Raw genomic sequence first — 19,739 nt, 5'->3', positions numbered from 1 at the left:
GGTGAGAAAGTTTTTCCATGTATTTCTTTCTTTCCATATACCATATGTCACAGCTTGAAAACATATCTCGTGATGAATAAAGGAATGAAATCAAGAGTGTTATCCGATATATAGTTTTTTTTATATAATTCAAGTGATCCGACTGAATTAGGAGATCGCCGATAGCACAACTTCGAATTTTTAATCCTGACTATAGACTAACGCATCATCCCTACACCGACTAATTCTGAGGCCTAGAAACACCATGTGAATGTCTTGGTAGCCAAATGGATTAAGTTGAGAATTATCTTTCATGACGCCATGAACCAAAACTCATTGTATCGCGGTCTAACACTGACCACTCCCTCGCTACAGATCCTCTTCACCGGCTCCCATGAAGCTCCGGTGAGGACTATCGCGGCCCATGAGAAACCATCACTGCGCTTCTACCGTTCTACCGGTGGCTCTCCGACAAAACGTCTCCCTTTATTTTCCATCGTTTTGAGTTTGCTCACCCACGCTTAATATTGGAAAAGTGGGCATGGCCTAAGTTTGTCTTTTAATGGGCCTTTATGTGGGCTTGTTAAAGAATACGATTCATAATCCTTATCTAGCGGTTGTTAGATCCGCTTGTTGCTTTTGGATAATTTTATAGAAAGAGATCAACCCCACCAACTTTCTCCTCTTTGGAGAGATCATTTTCATCATCTTTCTCTCCTTTACGTATAGTATTTCTAAAAATTCCGTCTTTAAGACAAAAAAAAAAGCTCAGAAGTATGCTCGCTCACTATTAATGGTAAAAGAACAAGTATCACCTTCGAAACTCAAGCAGGACCAAGGGATGAATATCAACCTCAAAAATTGATCATTTCTGAAACCGTTTAGGATGAGATTCCAGTCATTATCTACAATTTTAAGCCCTTATCTTTATGTATTAAGATCGAACATGTGAGAAGCGAACTCTTTGACAAAGAGCTTCCGCATTCATTATGTTGTAATCACAATTTAAGATAGATATAAGTATGATTTGCACACAGAGAAAAACAAAATAATCTTAATCTAGATTTCAATCCGTCAAATCTTAAAAACAAAACCATGAGACTTTAAAACTAAAATCTAATACTAAATAATATAACCCCTAAAGCCTAGTGAAAATATCCTTAAAGCTAAACAAACTGATTTGTGCCTTTAATTTAGACATTTACCTTCGTGACAAAAACAAAAGATTTCATTTACCTTTTTTCAATTATCTTAAGATATATTTAAATAGGTTTAACTCTTAAAAAAAGTTATCTAAAAAAATGTTATATGCTTTGTACGAGTACCTTCGGGAAAGTGACTTATGTCTCCTTCGCTCGTCCCTGCAAGGGATGACTCTAAGGTTCCCCTCAACGGGGTTGAATGGGATGGCGCAACCGGATCAATGGACCCTGATAACAAAAATATTGTTTACGCTTTAGATAGTTTTCATGAACATATCAGAAAATCAAGATAATAATACCTTAGAAAGACAAAGTATAAGTGTTATTTTCATGAACATATAAGAAAATTACCTAGTCTCCCTAAGGTATTAGTATCTTTATTTTTCCTCAAAGATATCTTTTTCAACAAAAAGAACCGAATTTTACGAATCTATTAAGGGAAAAACTCTTATCTTATGGTTTCCATAAGCAGTGTATATATACATTACATAACTAATGTATCAAAAACCCTAATGGGCCATGAGACATTAACCTGATGGTTAATGGGCCGGTTACTAGAAGTCCATTTGTTTATAACACTCCCCCTTGGACAAGGTAACCGTGCCTGTCACAAAACCGGGATCTCTATAATGCGCTGGGGAACGTTGCCTCATTAAAACCTTACCAGGAAAACCCAGTGGGAAAAACCATGGTGAAGGAAAAAGAGTACAACACGCATTACTCCCCCTGGTTTAGGCATCACTGTAGATCTCTAAGTCTACGCATTCCTATCTGATGAATGAGCTTCCGGAGTGTAGAAGTCGGTAATGATTTAGTGAATAGATCGGCTGAATTTTCGCTTGATCGGACTTGCTGAACCTTGACCTGACCATCCTTCTGTAGCTCATGAGTGAAGAAGAATTTGGGCAGAATATGCTTCGTCCGGTCACCTTTGATGTAGCCGTCCTTGAGTTGAGCGATACAAGCTGCATTGTCTTCATACATCACCGTAGGCTCCTTATCTTCGTCCATACCACAATCTGATCGGATATGCTGAGTCATTTCCGCATGGTTGGATGAGGTAGCGGCAATAGTCTGCTTCATGGATCTCCAAGATATTGCTGTTCCTCCATGCGTGAAAACATAACCGGTTTGAGACTGGGCACAGTGCGGATCTGACAAATATCCTGCATCAGCAAAACCAACTAGACCATCCTTGTTATGGTTAGAATAAAATAATCCCAAGTCCTTAGTACCTTGAAGTTATCTAAGGATGTGCTTAATACCGTTCCAGTGCCTTTGAGTTGGACACGAACTAAAGCGAGCTAAGAGGCTCACGGCAAAGCAGATGTCTGGTATAGTGTGACTAGCCAAGTACATTAATGCCCCTATGGCACTGAGGTATGGCATTTCAGGACCGAGGATTTTTTCATCGTCCTTCTTTGGACCGAATGGATCACTATCCAATCCAAGGCTCCTCACAACCATTGCGCTGGTCAATGGGTGGGCCTAGTCCATATTGAATCTCTTGAGTATCTTTTCAGTGTATGCCAATTGATGCACAAGGATTCCGTCATTGACGTACTCAAGTTGTAATCCCAAACAGAATTTAGTTTTGCCTAGGTCTTTCATTTCAAACTCTGCTTTTAAGCATTCAACTGTTTGGGCGATTTCACCAGATGTTCCGAGGATGTTCAAGTCATCCACGTATACTGCTATGATTACAAATCCTTTGTTTTGATATTTTCTGATGAAGATGCATGGACTGATCGGATCGTTTTCGTAGCCTTCTCTGATGAGATATTCGCTTAACCGGTTATACCACATACGTCCGCTTTGTTTCAGTCCATATAAGGATTTGTTCAGCCTAATGCAGTGTTTATCATGAGATGCATGCTTATCTTTGAGCTCAATACCATCTGGTAATCTCATATAGATTTCACTGTCCAGTGGTCCATAAAGATATGCGGTTACAACATCCATTAACCGCAAATCTAAGTTTTCTCTTATGGCCAGACTTATGAGGAATCGAAATGTAGTTGCATCCACCACTGGAGAATAAGTCTCCTCATAATCGATTCCGGGTCTCAGTGAGAATCCTTGTGCTACAAGGCATGCCTTGTATCTAACGACTTCGCCGAGTTCGTTTCTTTTACGCACAAAGACCCATTTGTTTCCCACTGGTTTAACATCGAATGGTGTCCTTAAGATCGGACCAAACACATTCCGTTTCTTTAAACTATTCAACTCCACGTTTATGGCTTCTTTCCATTTCAGCCAATCTGATCTACGAGTGCACTCAATTATAGACGTGGGTTCTAGATCCTCTTGCGTGTGCGCAATCTCAAGTGCTACCTTGTATGCAAAAGTTTCATTGATGTCGACATCTTTTCTGTTCCATAGAGAACCGAATATGATATAATTGATTGAGATCTCATTATTATCAATCCCTTCAGAACCTTGAGTTTTGGCGTCCCAAACCTCTTGAGATGGTTCGATAGGGTAAGTATCAGCTGAGGCTGTATCCGTGTTCTCTTGAATCCCGGTTTCAATCATTGCACCTTTCTTTGATTTCCGGGGATTCTTATCTTTGGAACCTGGTGGTCTGCCACGTTTCTTACGTGCGTCAGACTCTGTAGCAACTTGACTTTTCCCTGAGGGGACATCTATTCGTACTGGTGCATTACAAGCTGATATGTACGATTTGGTAACTTTGTTCGGGTCAGCAAAGGAATCTGGCAATTGATTAGCTAGCTTTTGTAAATGTATAATTCTTTGGACCTCTGAATCACATTCTAGAGTCCGAGGATCTTGCCATTGTGTGGATGTTTGATTCCATGAAAGTTCTTTTACCAGCTTGTCTGTCTCACCACCTAATCTAGGATATACCGATTCATCAAATCGGCAATCTGCATATCTGGCTTTAAACAGATCTTCTGTAGTTGGCTCGAGATATTTTATGATGGTGGGAGAATCAAAACCAACATATATTCCCATCCTCCTTTGAGGTCCCATTTTAGTCCTCTGTGGTGGTGCAATGGGTACATAGACTGAACACCCAAATGTTTTAATATGGGAGACGTCTGGCTCATGACCCGTAGCAATTGGGATGGTGAATATTTGTGCTAACTAGATGGTCGTATGCGTATTAGTTCAGCGGCATGTAAGACTGCGTGTCCCCAAGCTGAGACCGGGAGTTGTGACCTCATGAGTAATGGTCTAGCAACCCATTGAATTCGTTTAATGAAGGATTCAGCTAATCCATTTTGTGTATGGACATGTGGAACGGGATGTTCAACACTTACCCCCATGGACATACAATATTCATTAAACGCTTGGGAAGTGAATTCATCAGCATTATCAAGACGTATAGTCTTTAATGGGAAGTCTGGAAAATGGGCTCGTAATCTGATGATTTGGGCCAATAACCTAGCAAAAGCCTGGTTCCTAGAAGAGAGCAGACAGACATGCGACCAGCGGGTCGATGCGTCAATGAGGACCATGAAATATCTGAATGTCCCACAAGGTGGGTGAATTGGTCCACATATGTCTCCTTGGATTCTTTCCAGAAAGTTCAAGGTCTCTTTAGACACTTTGACTGGTGAAGGTCGGGTAATCAGTTTCCTTTGTGAGCAAGCTGTGCACTTGAGGTGCTGAGGGAAAATACCATTTGGTTTAAGGCTGTGCCCTTTAGAATTCTGGACTAATTTACGCATCATGTTCGCACCGGGATGACCCAGGCGATCATGCCAAATAGTGTAATCTAAAAACCGTGCTTTGATAGCAGCATTAGCCTCAATCATACTGACTTTAGCATGGTAAATGCCAGTAGATACGGCGGGTATAGTTTCAAAAACTTGTTTATGGCCATTTATCATTTTAGTGATAATTAAAAACTCTTTGTTCCCTTCATCCTGAGTTTCGATATGGAAACCATTCAATCTTATGTCTTTGAAACTCAATAGGTTTCTCTTAGAACTGGGTGAGTATAAGGCATCAGAGATGTCTAGATATGTGCCATTTGATAACAACACATTAGCTTGGCCATGGCCCTCTATTAGGCTCGAACTACCTGCTATAGTGCTAATGTTTGCGGTTTTGATTACTAAATTTATGAAGTAATTCTTGTCTTTTAGAATGCTGTGGCTCGATCCACTATCCACAATGATATCCATATTGTCTTGCATATCTTTATTAAACAAGAATTATAATTCAATAACATGCAAAAATGAGATGTAAATAAAACATTACTCCATAAATTAAAATGTAAAAGCAAAAGGTCTTAAAAATCCAAAGTAAAGACAATAAATCCTAAAAAACAAAAGATAAAAGTTTAAGGAGTAATGAAAAACAAATTCAGATTTTTGAGATCAATCAAGGAGGTCGGAGAGCTCATAATCCATGCCATCAATCTTATCATCCTTTGAGTCATCTTCATTGACTTGATGAACCAGGTTAGCCTCATGATTATCTTTCCCATACTTCTGGTAGAGCTCAGCAAGATATTTAGGAGTACGGCAGATCTTGACCCAATGATTAGTCATTCCGCATCTTGAGCAAGGAGTTGGTCTAGATGAACTGCCTCTTTGGGTCGGTTTGTTGATACCACGACCCTTACCCCGACCAAAACTGAGGTTAGATCGGTTATCTTGGTTCGGTCTACCGCGTCCTCTGCCGCGCAGTCCATGTCCATTTCCACGTCCACGTCCACGATCTGAGGATCTGTTACGTTGGACGAAGTTGGACTCTTTTCTGGTTCCTTCTGGCAATGGGGCTGATCCTGGAGGCCGCATGGCACTGTTCCTCAACAGAAGCTGATTGTTCTTCTCAGCAAGCAGTAAGCAAGATATCAAATCCTCATAGGTGCTATGATTCATGGCACGGTATTGTTGTTGGAGAACAACATTGGGAGTGCCAAAAGTAGAGAATGTTTTCTCTAGCATATCCTTATCAGTGACCTCCTCGCCACATAGTTTTATGAGTGCAACTATCCGAAATAGTTCAGAATTGAATTCTTCGACGGATTTGAAATCTTCGAACCGTAGGTTCTTCCAGTCGAACTTGGCTTGGGGCAGTATGACCGTTTTCTGATGGTCATATCGCTTTTTCAGTGCCACCCAAAGTTCGAGTGGATCCTCAAGAGTGAGGTATTGTTGCTTGAGAGACTCAGCGAGGTGATGGCGGATAATAAATATCGCCGAGTACCGTTCTGTTTGAGTCGCGGTGTTGGGATCTTTGATGCATTCACCCAGACTTTTTGAGTTGAGGTAGATCTTGGTGTCAAGGGCCCATTTGAGGTAATTATCTCCGGAGACAGTGAGTGCCTCATATTCGACCTTCTGAATGTTTGACATCTGAAACATATAATAATTTATGTTAAATAATCAATAGTATGAGACTATGATCATTGGAATAAGGGATTTAAGGTATTCTTGGGAAAACTTTCCATTTCAGGAAACTTGCTATTTTAGGAAACTTGCTATATAAGGGAACTCTAAAATCGAACCTTAGGGTTTATAACCTAGCCGGTTTACTAGTGTTTCCAAATTTAGCTCTAATAGATAAACATTGGTTTTTTTTTTTTTTTTTAAATTGATTTTTGGAAACTAATTTGAAATTAACCGATTAAGCTTAAACCGATCGGATTGATCGATTAAACAACAAAACCGGTTAAATTAGATTTAATTTTGGAAACCGGTTATTAGGGTTATTAATCGGTTAAGGGATTAAACTAAACGGATTTGCTAGGGTTTAATTTTTATTAGGAAAAACCGATCGGTTTAAACTTAAACCCTATCGATTTAAGATTAGAATTTATCGGTTTATAAACGGTTTAGGTGGATCGATTGGTTTAGAGTTTAAGGGGTCGATTGGTTTAGGATTTAGGAGCTTGCATGGACCGGTTTTAGGGTTTTCAAGGATCGGATCTAAGATAAATAAGATCGGTTTAGGATTTAAACCGATCGATCTCGGTTTAACGATAGACAAACCAAAACGATTTTAGATCTAGGGTTTTGCAAAGATTTAGGTTTCGGTTGCAAGGAATTTTAGTGTTTGGTTTAGATGATGCTAGGACCGATCGGTATAGGGTTTGAACAAAACATTAGGGTTTAGGTTTTATATGATAAAGCCGATTAGGAAAAATAAAACCAATTAGGGTTTTGACAAGAAGAAAGAGGATCGGTTTGGTTATGGTTTTAAAAACGAAAAAGACGATGAAGAATCATGAAAAGAACCGATCCATATTAGGGTTTTCAAAAAAAAAAAACCAAAACTTTGATTAGGATCTATAGTTTTAGATAATACATTTTCGCCAAATGGATTTCTGACCGGCTTATGATCTGGGAGCTAAAGACCACAGATATCTACTGGAAACTCCTGAGAATGATGGCCAGAAGGGAGGACGAACAGCTGCTACAATAGAGGAACCACCGCTTGGAAAGAATCACCCGCTAAGGTGGGACAGCGCCGATTGTTTTGAGTCTTGAGGGCGCGTCTGGTGTCGGATTGAGGAGCGGTTTTCACCACTAGATTCTTCTCTTCCAGGGCTTCAAAATGATATGTAGATCGCCTTCTAACTCCTTGTATTTTGAGAGATATGATCGTTTGAAGTTGAGCTTCGTGCTGATAACGTATTAAGGGAAAAACTCTTATCTTATATGATTTCTATAAGCAGTGTATATATACATTACATAACTAATGTATCAGAAATCCTCATGGGCCATGAGACATTAACCTGATGGTTAATGGGCCGGTTACTAAAAATCCATTTGTTTATAACAGAATTTTAGTATTTTTCATTTTTTTTTCTGTTTTCTCTCCAAATACTACTGAATTTCAAGAGTTAGCTCTGCAATTCTTAAGAAAAATGTAAAGCTTGTATATATATATATATATATATATATATAATTATACACGTAGAGCTTAAATATAGTAAAGCTGTCCAAAAAACATTTTTAAAGTATAAAATTTATTTCCTATCCTTTTTTTAGAAAACAAAAAAATTACTTTCGATATAACAAAATAATATCCTTTTTATAAAAAATTAATTCTCTTTTTATCAAAAAAAAATTTCCTCTTATAAGAGAAAAGTTTCCTTTCATAAAATAAACAATGTCCTTTTTATACAAATCTACTGTACGTTTTTATGAAAAGAAAAACAAATTCTACTTTAGTTATTTTATATTTATTTCCGTATATGTTTCAAAATCTATCTGAAACAGTTTTTATGTAGAAATGGATGAGAAAATGTGTCAAACTTTCCTAACGTGATAACAATTAATGGAAATATATATATATATATATATATATATTGAATAAAAATATGAGACAGTTCTTTTATATAAATTTACAGTTGTAATTAAGTAATAAGGGAAGTGGCAGTGACAAATTTGTAAAAGTAGTAATTTCTAAATTTAGTGAGAATTAGTCTACAGGTCTAATATAAGTGGACAATGGAGAGGAACAACAAATTTGTTACACATGTTTTGACGTTGTTGGCTAAAGAGAAGTTGAATTATAGTTATTTTCTTGGCTGAATTCGAAAACTATATCAATATACATTTTGAAGCAATTTTCAATTACCTGTTTAACTGTGTACACGTAGACCCTATATATAGATATATAAATTTTCTGTGGACATATATATAAATTATCATGTCTTGACCTATTGTAACAGGACACGTAGATTCAATATAAAACTGGAAATAATTTTCACTTATCATATATTCATCAATTCTAGCGTGACACGTAAACCCATGTTTACATGAGACTTTGCAAAATAGTAATTTTCTTATCATTGTGCATCTTGCGCAAACAAATACCTCTCGAAGAAAGAATACTAAAGGCAAAAGCATTATTACACGGTTTACACCGATATATATTCAGAAGGTATGGTGTAGGAAGGCTAATAGCTCGTCTACTCCACATGTGACTCATTCGGATGTTCGACACAGGGATGAGTTTAACTATCTTTTGGAAGTGATTCGAAACCTTTTTAAAATTTTCAGGAAAAAATACCACGCATTATTAAAAAGCAAACCATTCGAAGGAGATTAAAAGTTAAAACATAACTAATAATCATCCAAAGTTAATTAATCTATTTTTGAACAAAGAGCTGAGAAAATATTCAAACACAAGACGATTAATGTATGGACAAAATTTCAAATTTACAAATAATTAAAAACAGAAACAAAGAAGAAAAAAACAAAATCACAACTCACAACAATAAAAACGATGGAAATAAATTATATTGTGGTTGAAGTCTCTCTTCAGTCAATCACAGAGTGGATCAGCATGGTTGCCTCCTCTGTCGTTGGAACTTCATCTTCAGCTATTGCAAAAGAATAATCAAAACCAAGTTAGCAATGTCGAACTTAACTTTAACCCTTTCCTATATAAAAAAATGTCATACTTAAGTCGGTTTACTTTTTCAAAATCCAAAAAATTCCACTACCTAAACACTATCTTTTAAAAGATTTTTTTTTTTATATATAGATTTAGCCGTGGATAATCCGGTTTTCATGCATCAGTTTTGGCGAATACATTTGTACCGATGCCGAAACCTTAATGAACAAACAAAAATGACCTTTGCGTAGTGTGTGTTTGTGTATGCGTAAACCGAAATGAACAAGCGAATTTAATACTTTTAGAACTAAGAACCGAGATAATCGCACCACAACGCGTGTTCATGTTTTTCCCCCAAAATACCATAAACTGTGCAAGTCCTCGTTGATGAAACAAAAGCGTTACCTGGAAGATGAGAGATAATCTTTTCTAAGATTCCAGCACCTGAACTCTGTCTCGTCTTCTCATCTTCATCTTTAACTTCAGATTTCTCCATATTTTCACCAGATTTGTCGTCTACTGTTGTTGTTGTTGTTGCTGCATCGATAAAGTTGGATATCAGATTGTTCAAAATCCCACCATTAGCTCCCTTCGTTTCCTCTCCTTTTTGCTCTTGTTCTTGTTCTGTTTTATCTTTGTTTTTTTCTGCTACTTCTCTTGGACTTGAGAGCTTTTCTACTTCTGGAACGCCCTCTTCCATATTGCCTTTTGTTCCTTTTTGCTCTTGTTCTTGTTCTGCTTTATATTTGTTTTTTTCTGCTACTTCTCTTGGACTTGAGAGCTTCTCTATTTCTGGAACGCCCTCTTTCATATTGCCTTTTGTTTATTTTTCCATTGGTTACACTTCCTCCTTTAAGGCGGTGCCATTTTACATCTGATAAAAGCAATGATAAATTAACTATTGTTGTACAATTTGGCCGACAGAAAAAAACTATGTTGTATTGTAAACAAAATATAAAAAAAATAAACGATTTTGTATTTTGAAGTTGATCGATGCAAAATATGGTGACAAATTAACAATGAGTTAAATTTGACTATCCAAAGCCGACAACAATAATAAAAAAAAAACAATAATATGAATTTTTTTTTCGTTTTTTGGTTGTGTATTCCTAGATTTTTATTACTGTAAGTGGGTACGTAGTACGTACGCCACGCCAGTAAATCTTGAAAAGACAAGCGTCATGTTTTTCTTACACGTACCTCGTAACTTGTTGAATACCCATATATTGCATTACACGTGTCCGTTGTCCACCAGAACATACTGAGATCTTTCTCTCTGACTCCACGAAGGCATCAGGCATAATTCCTTCCATACATGCCTAGGGATGCAAATTTGAGTCATTTCACCAATTTTTTTGTTTTGCAAAAACAATTGCATTAAATTAAAATTGAGCAATGAAAAGCCCATCCTAGCCAAACCCAAAGAACACAAATCGAACCAAATTAAATAAACCTAAGGCAGCCCAAATAATTCAAAGCTAATTAAACAGATAGAACTCTTATTTTTCAGCAAATTATTACTGTTAAGTTTTTTTTTCTTTATTTTGGTATGTTGGTAGATTGATCAAAGATCTTTGTTGAAAAGTAGTGGAAAGAGTGACTGTCTCGCTCAATTCCTAAATGATATTTGCTTGCTAAGTTACTCACACAAGACTCGATGTTTCACTGTAGCAAAATCCAGTATCTATTATTAGTCACCAAGTTTTTTTTTTTTTTTGAACCTTATTAGTTAGTTATTACTCACCATGTTGTTACAAGTTACAACGACTATCACATATATATATATATATATATAATACAATTTTATTGGATCTAGAAAAAATATCCATCTATCAGACTTCCTCTCTATTTTAATGTTGATAAACCATAATGGATTCTGTCGTAACTTAAACCAAATGGAATAAAAAGTTATCTGTTTAGCCTACGAATCTTAAGATAGTGGCACATCTTACCGAGGCATTGAACTTTAACACAAGTACTCAAGAAAAAGATTAAAAGAATCAAACAAAACTGAACCGATTTGTATATGGCCTATTTTAATAAAACATGAAATCTAGGGGGGGGAATCTAATTTTATTTTCAAAAGAACTTTAAAGTATAATTTTGATAATATATAATACAAAGTAATACATAATCATTCTAAAGCTAGCTGCATCAATTTTGGCTAAAAAGCCTTATGTTTGTACACGCTTTTTGATTTTCTTATTAACCCCCACACTGTGTCACAACAATATATAGTCCAATAACCATTACCTTATTAATTCAACTAGTTATCTTTCGTAATAAACTTGGGTTGCAAGTGGATGTGGGAAGAAGGAGAGAATGCATTTTTGACACCACAGATCCTATGCTTAGTGCTCCAAGGCAGCAACACATGCAAGCCACAAGCTTTTGGTGAAAAACAAGATTGCCTCACCGTTGCACTCAGATAAGAGAGCTTCTTCTTCCTCCTTTGACTAGCCGCTGATGTCACGGCTGCAAGAGCCGCTGCATCAGGCAGGAACCGCTCTATTATGTAACTCGGTGACATGTCTTGGCTTCGCTCTGTGCTCTCCATTGTTAAGTAGCCGTTTGAGTCACCTCCTCCGCTGCTTCCATCATCGAATTCCGTAACACTATCTTTGGGGTGTTCGACCATGTCTATGGCTTGCGTGAGAGACAAGACATCGACCGCGTCTCGGTCGGTGTAATGGGAATGTTCTTGAGTGTCACGTTTCTTCATACGCAACAATCTAGCTGGTGTTAAACTCTCACTGACATCATCGAAGTCGCTGTTTTCACCATTAACGTTCATCTATAAATGCAGAACAACAAGTCACAAAACCAATTGACAGTGATCAGTTTATTGAAAAACCTAAAACGAAGAGAAAACATGAAAAGTTTAGATAAACCTTTAATCTTCCCGGAGGAAGTTTGAGACGGGGAGTCTCGGATTCAGAGTCATTTTTCAAGAGAGACGAGTTCTTGGGCATCCCCGGAGCAGTCTCCCAGCAAAACGGAACAGAAGCTTCCGGGAACTGACCAGGAAGCTTCTCTTGGGTGACATGGCGTTTCGTTGACAAGAAGGGAGCATTGAAGTTTAGCCTCCGAGATCGGTTCATATCCATCATTTCTTCAATCGTGAGAAACGATATCATCTGGAGGGAAAAGATAGATATTTTCTTGTTAATCCAAGAAAGCAATTTGTGAGTTTGGGGAGAGATTTTGTTGTATTGAAACAATTTTTTTTGGTTAGCTGAAAGTTGAAATTTAATGAGTTGTTGTTAAGAGTTTGAAGCTTTCTCGTGTGTGCAAAACCGATATTTTTGGCATCTTTATTGTGTTCACAAGCGAGAAAGAAAGAAAACAAAAGCTCAGAGGTTGAGAAATAGAGAAGCAGAAAAGCTATAGAAAAAGTTAAGTCTCCAACCATGTGGTTATCAAATCTACCATGAAACCAAACAAGAGCTTAAAAAACACAAAGCCAAAATTAAAATGCAGGAGGATTCGAACCAAATGTTGAAGATATTAGGTGTAAATTTTTGGAACATGTTGAAATATGTGAATGAATAGTCTCTTTGTTTTCCTGTTTCAGGAGGATAAAAAACACATCCCCGGATGCTTTGAGAAAAGAAAAAGAAAAAGAAAAAGTGAAGAAAGTTACAGATACAATTACATAATTCCAGTAAAAAAAAAGAAAGAAAGAAGCAATAATACATCTAGAAATAGGACAGAAGAAGAAGTCCAATTTCACCAGAAGTAAGTTCTTTTTCGTGGTTCCTTTTTGGCCTGAAAACGTATTATCGGTTGCAGCAAGAAACACTCTCTGCACTACTATAGTATCCTCAACCCCCCCCCCCCCCAATAACCAAAATTAAAGAAAAAAGTATCATAAAATTTTCTATTTACATGGCTATGCTTTTTTTTTGTTTCTCTGTTCACTGAATTCAAACCTTGTTGATTGCTCAGTTTCTGTTTGCAGAAGGAAATGAACGGTGTAGAAGCATACCAGAAGGGAAGTTGAGAAGAGATTTGCCAACCCAATCAAATGATAGTTTTGTTCTACTTTTGGTCGGTAGCATTTGCTTCACGAGCTTTGTGGTAGAGCTCGAGTGTATCTGCATGTCCTGGATCGATAGACAATGCTGCTTCACAATCTTTAATAGCAGATGCTCCTTCTCCCATAGAATCATAGAACGCTGCCCTTAGATGCAACAGCTGCAAATCTGGTTTAAAGGATATCGCCCTGGAAAGCTCGTCTATGGCCTCACTTTCTTTGTGGTCGTCCATAAGAACTGCAACCAAGTGTTCACGTCAAACAAAACCATCAGAGAAACTGCATATCCTTCCAGTTTAAGAGCAAAAGTCGATAAAAGCATAATCAAACCCTCAAAAAGGATCAACCTTTGCTGTCCTGTTTTCTGGCATTCAATTCTAAGCAACTAAACAAACAAACAGAAAGAAGAAAAACTAAATCTGGCTTTGTAATTAGCGTACCTGCAGCTCTGTATCTGTAAGGGTAGGTTCGGAGAGGGTCTAGTTGTGTTGCCAGGCTAAGGTCGCTCTGTGCCATCTCACGGTCACAATATTCAGAGCGCTTCTCATATGCTGACGCATTGTTCTGAGCCTTTTCTATTAGCTTTGTCATTTCATCATAAGCAGCTTTACGTTGATTTTTCAGATGATAAACACGAGCAAGACCTTGGTGAGCTCGTGTATGCTTAATGTTGAGCGCGTTAGTATAGCAATCAGCTGCAAGATCCAGCTTATCACAATCCACATATACGCTCCCCAGGTTGTTCAAAGCCTACAAGAAAATACACCAAAGAAAAGTTCATGAGATAAGAGTCATTCCTATGGAAATTTCATAAGATTTAGTTGGGTAACCTTTTGACCAGATTTACAAAACTTTTTTTAGGACAGTTGGTCCCTGAGAGGCGAGTACATTCCAGTATGAACAAATTATTCCAAACACTTTGATCAAAATACAAATCGAATAATCCTAAAAACTTGGATTCTGAAACTATGGCAGTCCAACAAGTAACAAACCGGCCAAAGAAATAAGAAATCCAATACTTGATGAAAAACGTGGGAACTTTTTTACTCACTTGTCCCTTACGGAGAGCATCTGAGGGGCACCGAAGTGCTTCTTCAAGGAGCTGGATAACGTAATCTGAGGACTTTGGGTCCAGCGTAGAGTCTGCAAGAGCATAAGCCTTGAGGAAAAACGCTTCGAAAGATCTTTGTCTGGAAATAGACTCCTCAGCCTTGGCCAGGGCTTCCTCACGGTGGCCTGTATCATACAATATCCATCCTTCATACACAAGTCTCTCATGCTTCAACTTTGAATGGTTTCGAGCCAGCCTTAAACTACGCATTGCAGCCTTTTGACAATTTAGCCTGTCAGTATAAAACCAGCACTTATTAAAATCAGTAAGGGACTGACACAACATGCACCGCAAAGATAAAAAATAAAAAAAAAAATCATTGAGATACGCAGTGAGAGGCTATACCGTAGCAGAAGAAGAGACTGTCTAAACCTTAAAAGACTATTCCCTGGATCATTTGCAAGCATATCATGAACAACTGCTAGAGAGCCAATATCATCCACAGAAGACCAATGATCAAACAGCTGCATCCAGCAATCAGCCTGGCTCCGCTGGTGGGCCAGCGGACGGAGCAGCTCCACCATATGATCGGCATGAATTTTCGAGTTAAACATCATAAAATTCGGCTCCAATGTCAAAAGTGCCCGAATATCTTTCAAAGCACCCTCATAATCCTCCTTACCAATAGAAATCCATGCCCTCATCTCCAGACAGTCAGGAGAAGCCTTGAATCCAAGAATCTTGTTCAGTTCCGAGATGGCAGCCCCAAACTGGTTCTCCTCCACCAATGCTACTGCCCTGAATTTGTAGGGGAATGTCAAAGTCGGGTCTAACTCGGTAGCTGTATCCAAATCAAGCAGCTTTTCTTTACCACTGCAATACAAAGACCTCTCCTGGTGCATCCACCCAGTAGCCGTGTGATCCGAGATCAACGAATTGATGATCTTATAAGCCGAGTACCTATGGTCACGCTTGAACTTAGACCTAGCAACACCCACGAGGGAGTAAAGATGACCAACCTCAACCGCCGTGTTAAACCATCTCTGAGCATCCTTATATTCTTTCCTCTCCAGCATCACAACCCCTAGTTGGTGGTACGCAAGCTGTTTCTCCCAATTTTCCACCGCGCATTCAACCAAACGTTCTAAGACCATCACAGTCGTGTTAGATTTCATATCATCTTCCATAGCAATCTGGCTTAAGAAGAAGTATAACGCAAAAGAAGCATGGCCAAGAGACGCCAATCTTTCCCGTCCCTCGACGCTGCAAAAGATCTTTATAACATTCGGATTATGCATAGAACTCGGCAATTCCCTTAGGAAAACCTGGAGACAAGCTGCCACAAGAAGATACGCAGCCTCTTCTAATCCATACTCGATCAACAACATTGCCTCGTCAAGATTATTAACAAGATAAGCCAAATGCGAGTCGCAAGCGGATTTCAATTCATCGCAGCAGAAACGATTCGCCAGCTTCAGAAGCTCCAAGACAACATTAGGAGAGAAGTTATCTAACCTCTTGGTCCTGCTGAATACCTCTGCAGCTCTCATCCCTTCAACAGAGATCCCATTGTGTGTGAAATTGATCGTCCCTCGTTTCATTTCTCTAAACCCTCCGTATAACATCGCCTTGAAAGGTCTCGACAAAGACGCGATTTTGTACCTTACGCAACGAACCTCTTCGTCGCCGATACAAAAGGACATATCGTAGTCTAACTCTTCCTCGGAAGTCGAACATTCGGGAACATCATCAACGTTCATCATCTCCGATTTGGAAGCTCCGGAGCAGACACATGGATCGTAGACGGTTTCCGGGTCATACCGAGAAACAAGGGTCGCCTTTGGGCATTCCAAGTTTCTGCCGCAACAATCCATAGAGCTTGTTCCGATCAGCTCGTCCTCCCTCCTCTCGAATCGGAGCCACGACGCTAAGACGACTTTCGAGTGAACATCCACGGCGTGCTGCCTAGACGACCGGAGACTCCGCCGGAAAAGTTTCGGATCAGATAATCCCCGGAATATAGCGCATTGTTCTAAATAAGCCCCAGATTTCTCGAATTGAGAGCAATTGTCGATCCGACGGTAGACTTCGGCCATCTTCTCGACCAAGTCGACGAATTTCAAGCATGGGTCGATCTGTGGTTCAAGCAGATCGGTATCTGGGAGCCCGCAAGGGAGGAGAGACTCAGGCGACACGACGGCGTTTGATTGATTCGGAGGCGGATATGTGCGGCTTGATTTGGATCGGACCGAATTGACACGGAGGTGATCTTGAAGGTGTTGAAGGAACTTGTCGCCGACTCCTCCTCCTCCGGTTCCGCCACCGCCGCCGTTACCAGGTGGAGGAGGCGGAGGAGGAGCTGATGCATTAAGAGCGTATACTTGCGTCCCTTTACAACCTTCTGCAAGCTTCAAACTTCGCATTGTCGTGAATAGATTATGCTGCATCTTCAATCAAGCAAAACCCGAAATCGAATGTTTGAGAAATAAACAAAATTTCAGATTCATAATCCCCAAATTGCGAAGATCTGACAAAATGGGATTGGGCTAAAACAGCAAGCAATAAATCAGAAGATTTACAATTTCGCCGTCATCTTAGACAATCTCGGAAACTAATGGAAATCTAGAAGATTAGATTAAGGAGCCAAAATCGGGTGAAACCTCTAATCGAAATTAAAATAATAAAATTTATTAAAAATGTTTGCTTTCGTCACGAAAACTTAACGAAGCTCGCTTGCGTCTCCTTCTTCTTCTTCTTCTCAGAAATCGTGTTTTTGCAGTGTAAGTTTCATCGATCCGGTTCGTTTTTTGTTTTTTTGTTATTGTTCCCCACACTGATTTTACGAATCTTTCCTTAAAAATAGAGAGAGAGGTAATCGGAGGAAGATTCCCGCTAGATCGCTCGCTCTCTTCTCTCTCTTTTGGTTTATTGTTTGTTTTTGTTTTTTTTTTTACCAGAGTGCGTTCTTCTAATAATGCAAAAATTATTTTTTTTAAAAACTAGGTGTGTTTGTGGCATCTTTTTATATTCGTGGGTTTTTTGCTTTTTTTTGTCCTCTTGTTAGCTTTAGGATGTGAAAAGTAAATTGATTATTTTATTTTCCATTATTTGTTTTAAGCTTACATTATCCTCTTCATCTATAAAGACGTAATCAACTGCCGTTTCTTTATCTCTTCTTATCTTAGATTTCGCGGCACTTTTTTATACATCTCCAAGAAGTTTGATAATAAAATTAAAATTCTCTGAAAGTACTGCCCTTTTTTACTTTGTTTTTTGGTGCAACCTTTTACTTTGTCAGGTTTTCTTAGCATATGCTTGTTCGTTAGAAATTATATTCCTTTTTCATTTGTTTAGTCCAAAATGTGTTTGTATTATTCATTGTATTTCATTTCCTTTCACCGTTTTGTCCGGCTTAATTCAAACTTTTACTTTTCTGTAGATCATTTGATGGATAATACTTATTATTAAATAAATAGTTCAATACATTATCAAAGACAGTGACATCCAGATTCAAATCCAAGAGCATGTATGTTGTTGTCAAGAAAGAAAATTCTAAAGTTGGATCATATTTATTTTAAAAAATGGTAAACTTATTATTTTATCAATTTTGTTACAGAGGAAAAAATTTAATTGGAAGAAAAACTTTTCCAAACATATCAGATATTAGTACGAGATTTCGATACAAAGTTGGTCGAAAATCAAACAAAATTATTGGACTCATAATTTTTATAACTTTAATCGAATTAACCACAATGATGAACGATTTTGTTTTCATTAGTAGCACTTTTTTTGTTGGAGCACATTTATTTTTTATTTGATGATATTTTTCAACGATCAACATGTTTCTTTTTTATTTAGTTAAATTATATTTCATTTTCTCTAATATTAAAATCGTAAACAAATGTACAGTATTAGTTTTGTTTGTCACTTAAATATGAAAACCGCAAAAATCAGATATAGATTAAAATCCATGAAAACTATACTGTATTCCGCTATATAATTCTAATTCTTTTACCATAAATGTAATTTCTATAGTTTCTCTTTATTACTCGACCAGTATTAAATTCCGGAAAAGAGCCACCATAAATCATTAAGAATCTTCTATAAACATTTTTTCTCGGAAGATTCGTAGCTAGACTGTATCTTGATCCTCAAGGAGGCTACCACATACCTGTGTGCGTGTCCATAAAACACAATCCCTTATATTTAGTTAACATTTTGCTCAAAACCAATTATATTACTGATACAAAACATAAGAAATGATCAGAGAGTATTATAATTAAATTATTTTGTGACAGAACATAATAAATGGCAAGGAAAAAAAAAAGAATTCTTATATGTGCTGTTAGATAGCCGGCAAATAACTTATGCCATCCACATTAAGCGGCGAAGTCATGTCAACACGTTTTACTGTTAATTGTTATATATATATATATATATTTATGGTTAAGGAAGTAATCGTAATTAAATCTGTGCAAAACTATGATTAAGTCTGATACTGCTGGTGATTAGTTTGGGTGATGGCACAAGAATATTATATATAAATTCCATTGGAACATAATTGAGAATGGAAACATAAGGTCATGTGGGTGAGACAGCTAAGAATGTCGTTTAGGTAAAGAATAGAATTTTATCCAAAAGCACGGATCGTACTATACACTTTTGTACATTACCACCAAATTCACTTTGTCTATTTCTCCATGTCCCACCTTTCTATTTTCACAATTCTCCCCCTTTTTTTTTACCAATTAAAAGCATATTTTTTTGCAAAAACTTCAGTAATACAGTTTTGGCATAAGCTTGTGCTCAGTGCTTATCTTCATACCAATCAAATTAGTATTTCCGGTTCAAGTCAATAGTTATTGACGGTTTTGGTGAATTTGTTTGTTTCAAGATATAGAGTTTGTAATATGTAAAAGCTCCTAACTCTTGTGAAATTTCAGGGTACTAGATAATTCTCAACCTAATAAGTTTTCCAATCAGAAAAAATTTCTTTGAATTTTGTCAAAAAAAGAAAGGTAATATGTTTTATGATTTGGAATCGAGATTATAAACTGTGAGTTTGATTACCTATCTGGAATTTAAAGTTTGGATGGTCAATTTCCATAAGTCATTATTTGATCACGATTAAACTCTTCTTCTTTAA

The 19,739-nt window shown here is 37.6% G+C and overlaps 4 protein-coding genes across 4 annotated transcripts; all 4 read right to left on the bottom strand.

The window, feature by feature from the left end:
- Window positions 1–5,530: 5,530 nt before the first annotated feature.
- LOC112087798 lies at window positions 5,531–6,514 on the bottom strand. Its single transcript, XM_024157789.1, has one exon. The coding sequence runs from the start codon at window positions 6,512–6,514 to the stop codon at window positions 5,531–5,533; it is 984 nt and encodes a 327-aa protein (XP_024013557.1).
- Window positions 6,515–9,280: 2,766 nt separating this feature from the next.
- LOC18020816 lies at window positions 9,281–10,366 on the bottom strand. The gene is made up of 2 exons (XM_006403822.2): window positions 9,912–10,366; window positions 9,281–9,492 (listed from the first exon to the last, which is right to left on the bottom strand). Exons 1-2 carry the CDS (start codon window positions 10,315–10,317, stop codon window positions 9,431–9,433), a joined length of 468 nt encoding a protein of 155 aa, XP_006403885.2. The 5' UTR covers window positions 10,318–10,366; the 3' UTR covers window positions 9,281–9,430.
- Window positions 10,367–11,594: 1,228 nt separating this feature from the next.
- Window positions 11,595–12,690, bottom strand: LOC18020815. Its single transcript, XM_006403821.2, has 2 exons — window positions 12,398–12,690; window positions 11,595–12,300 (listed from the first exon to the last, which is right to left on the bottom strand). The coding sequence occupies exons 1-2, from the start codon at window positions 12,641–12,643 to the stop codon at window positions 11,773–11,775; spliced, it is 774 nt and encodes a 257-aa protein (XP_006403884.1). The 5' UTR covers window positions 12,644–12,690; the 3' UTR covers window positions 11,595–11,772.
- Window positions 12,691–13,069: 379 nt separating this feature from the next.
- LOC18020814 (ethylene-overproduction protein 1) lies at window positions 13,070–17,541 on the bottom strand. The gene is made up of 4 exons (XM_006403820.2): window positions 14,999–17,541; window positions 14,594–14,885; window positions 13,983–14,292; window positions 13,070–13,780 (listed from the first exon to the last, which is right to left on the bottom strand). Exons 1-4 carry the CDS (start codon window positions 17,038–17,040, stop codon window positions 13,548–13,550), a joined length of 2,877 nt encoding a protein of 958 aa, XP_006403883.1. The 5' UTR covers window positions 17,041–17,541; the 3' UTR covers window positions 13,070–13,547.
- Between the last annotated feature and the right edge of the window lie 2,198 nt (window positions 17,542–19,739).

This window comes from Eutrema salsugineum, unplaced genomic scaffold (genome assembly GCF_000478725.1).
Source record: "Eutrema salsugineum unplaced genomic scaffold, Eutsalg1_0 scaffold_16, whole genome shotgun sequence".
In the NCBI taxonomy this organism is placed as follows: domain Eukaryota; kingdom Viridiplantae; phylum Streptophyta; class Magnoliopsida; order Brassicales; family Brassicaceae; genus Eutrema; species Eutrema salsugineum.
This window is presented reverse-complemented; position numbering and strand designations above follow the sequence as displayed.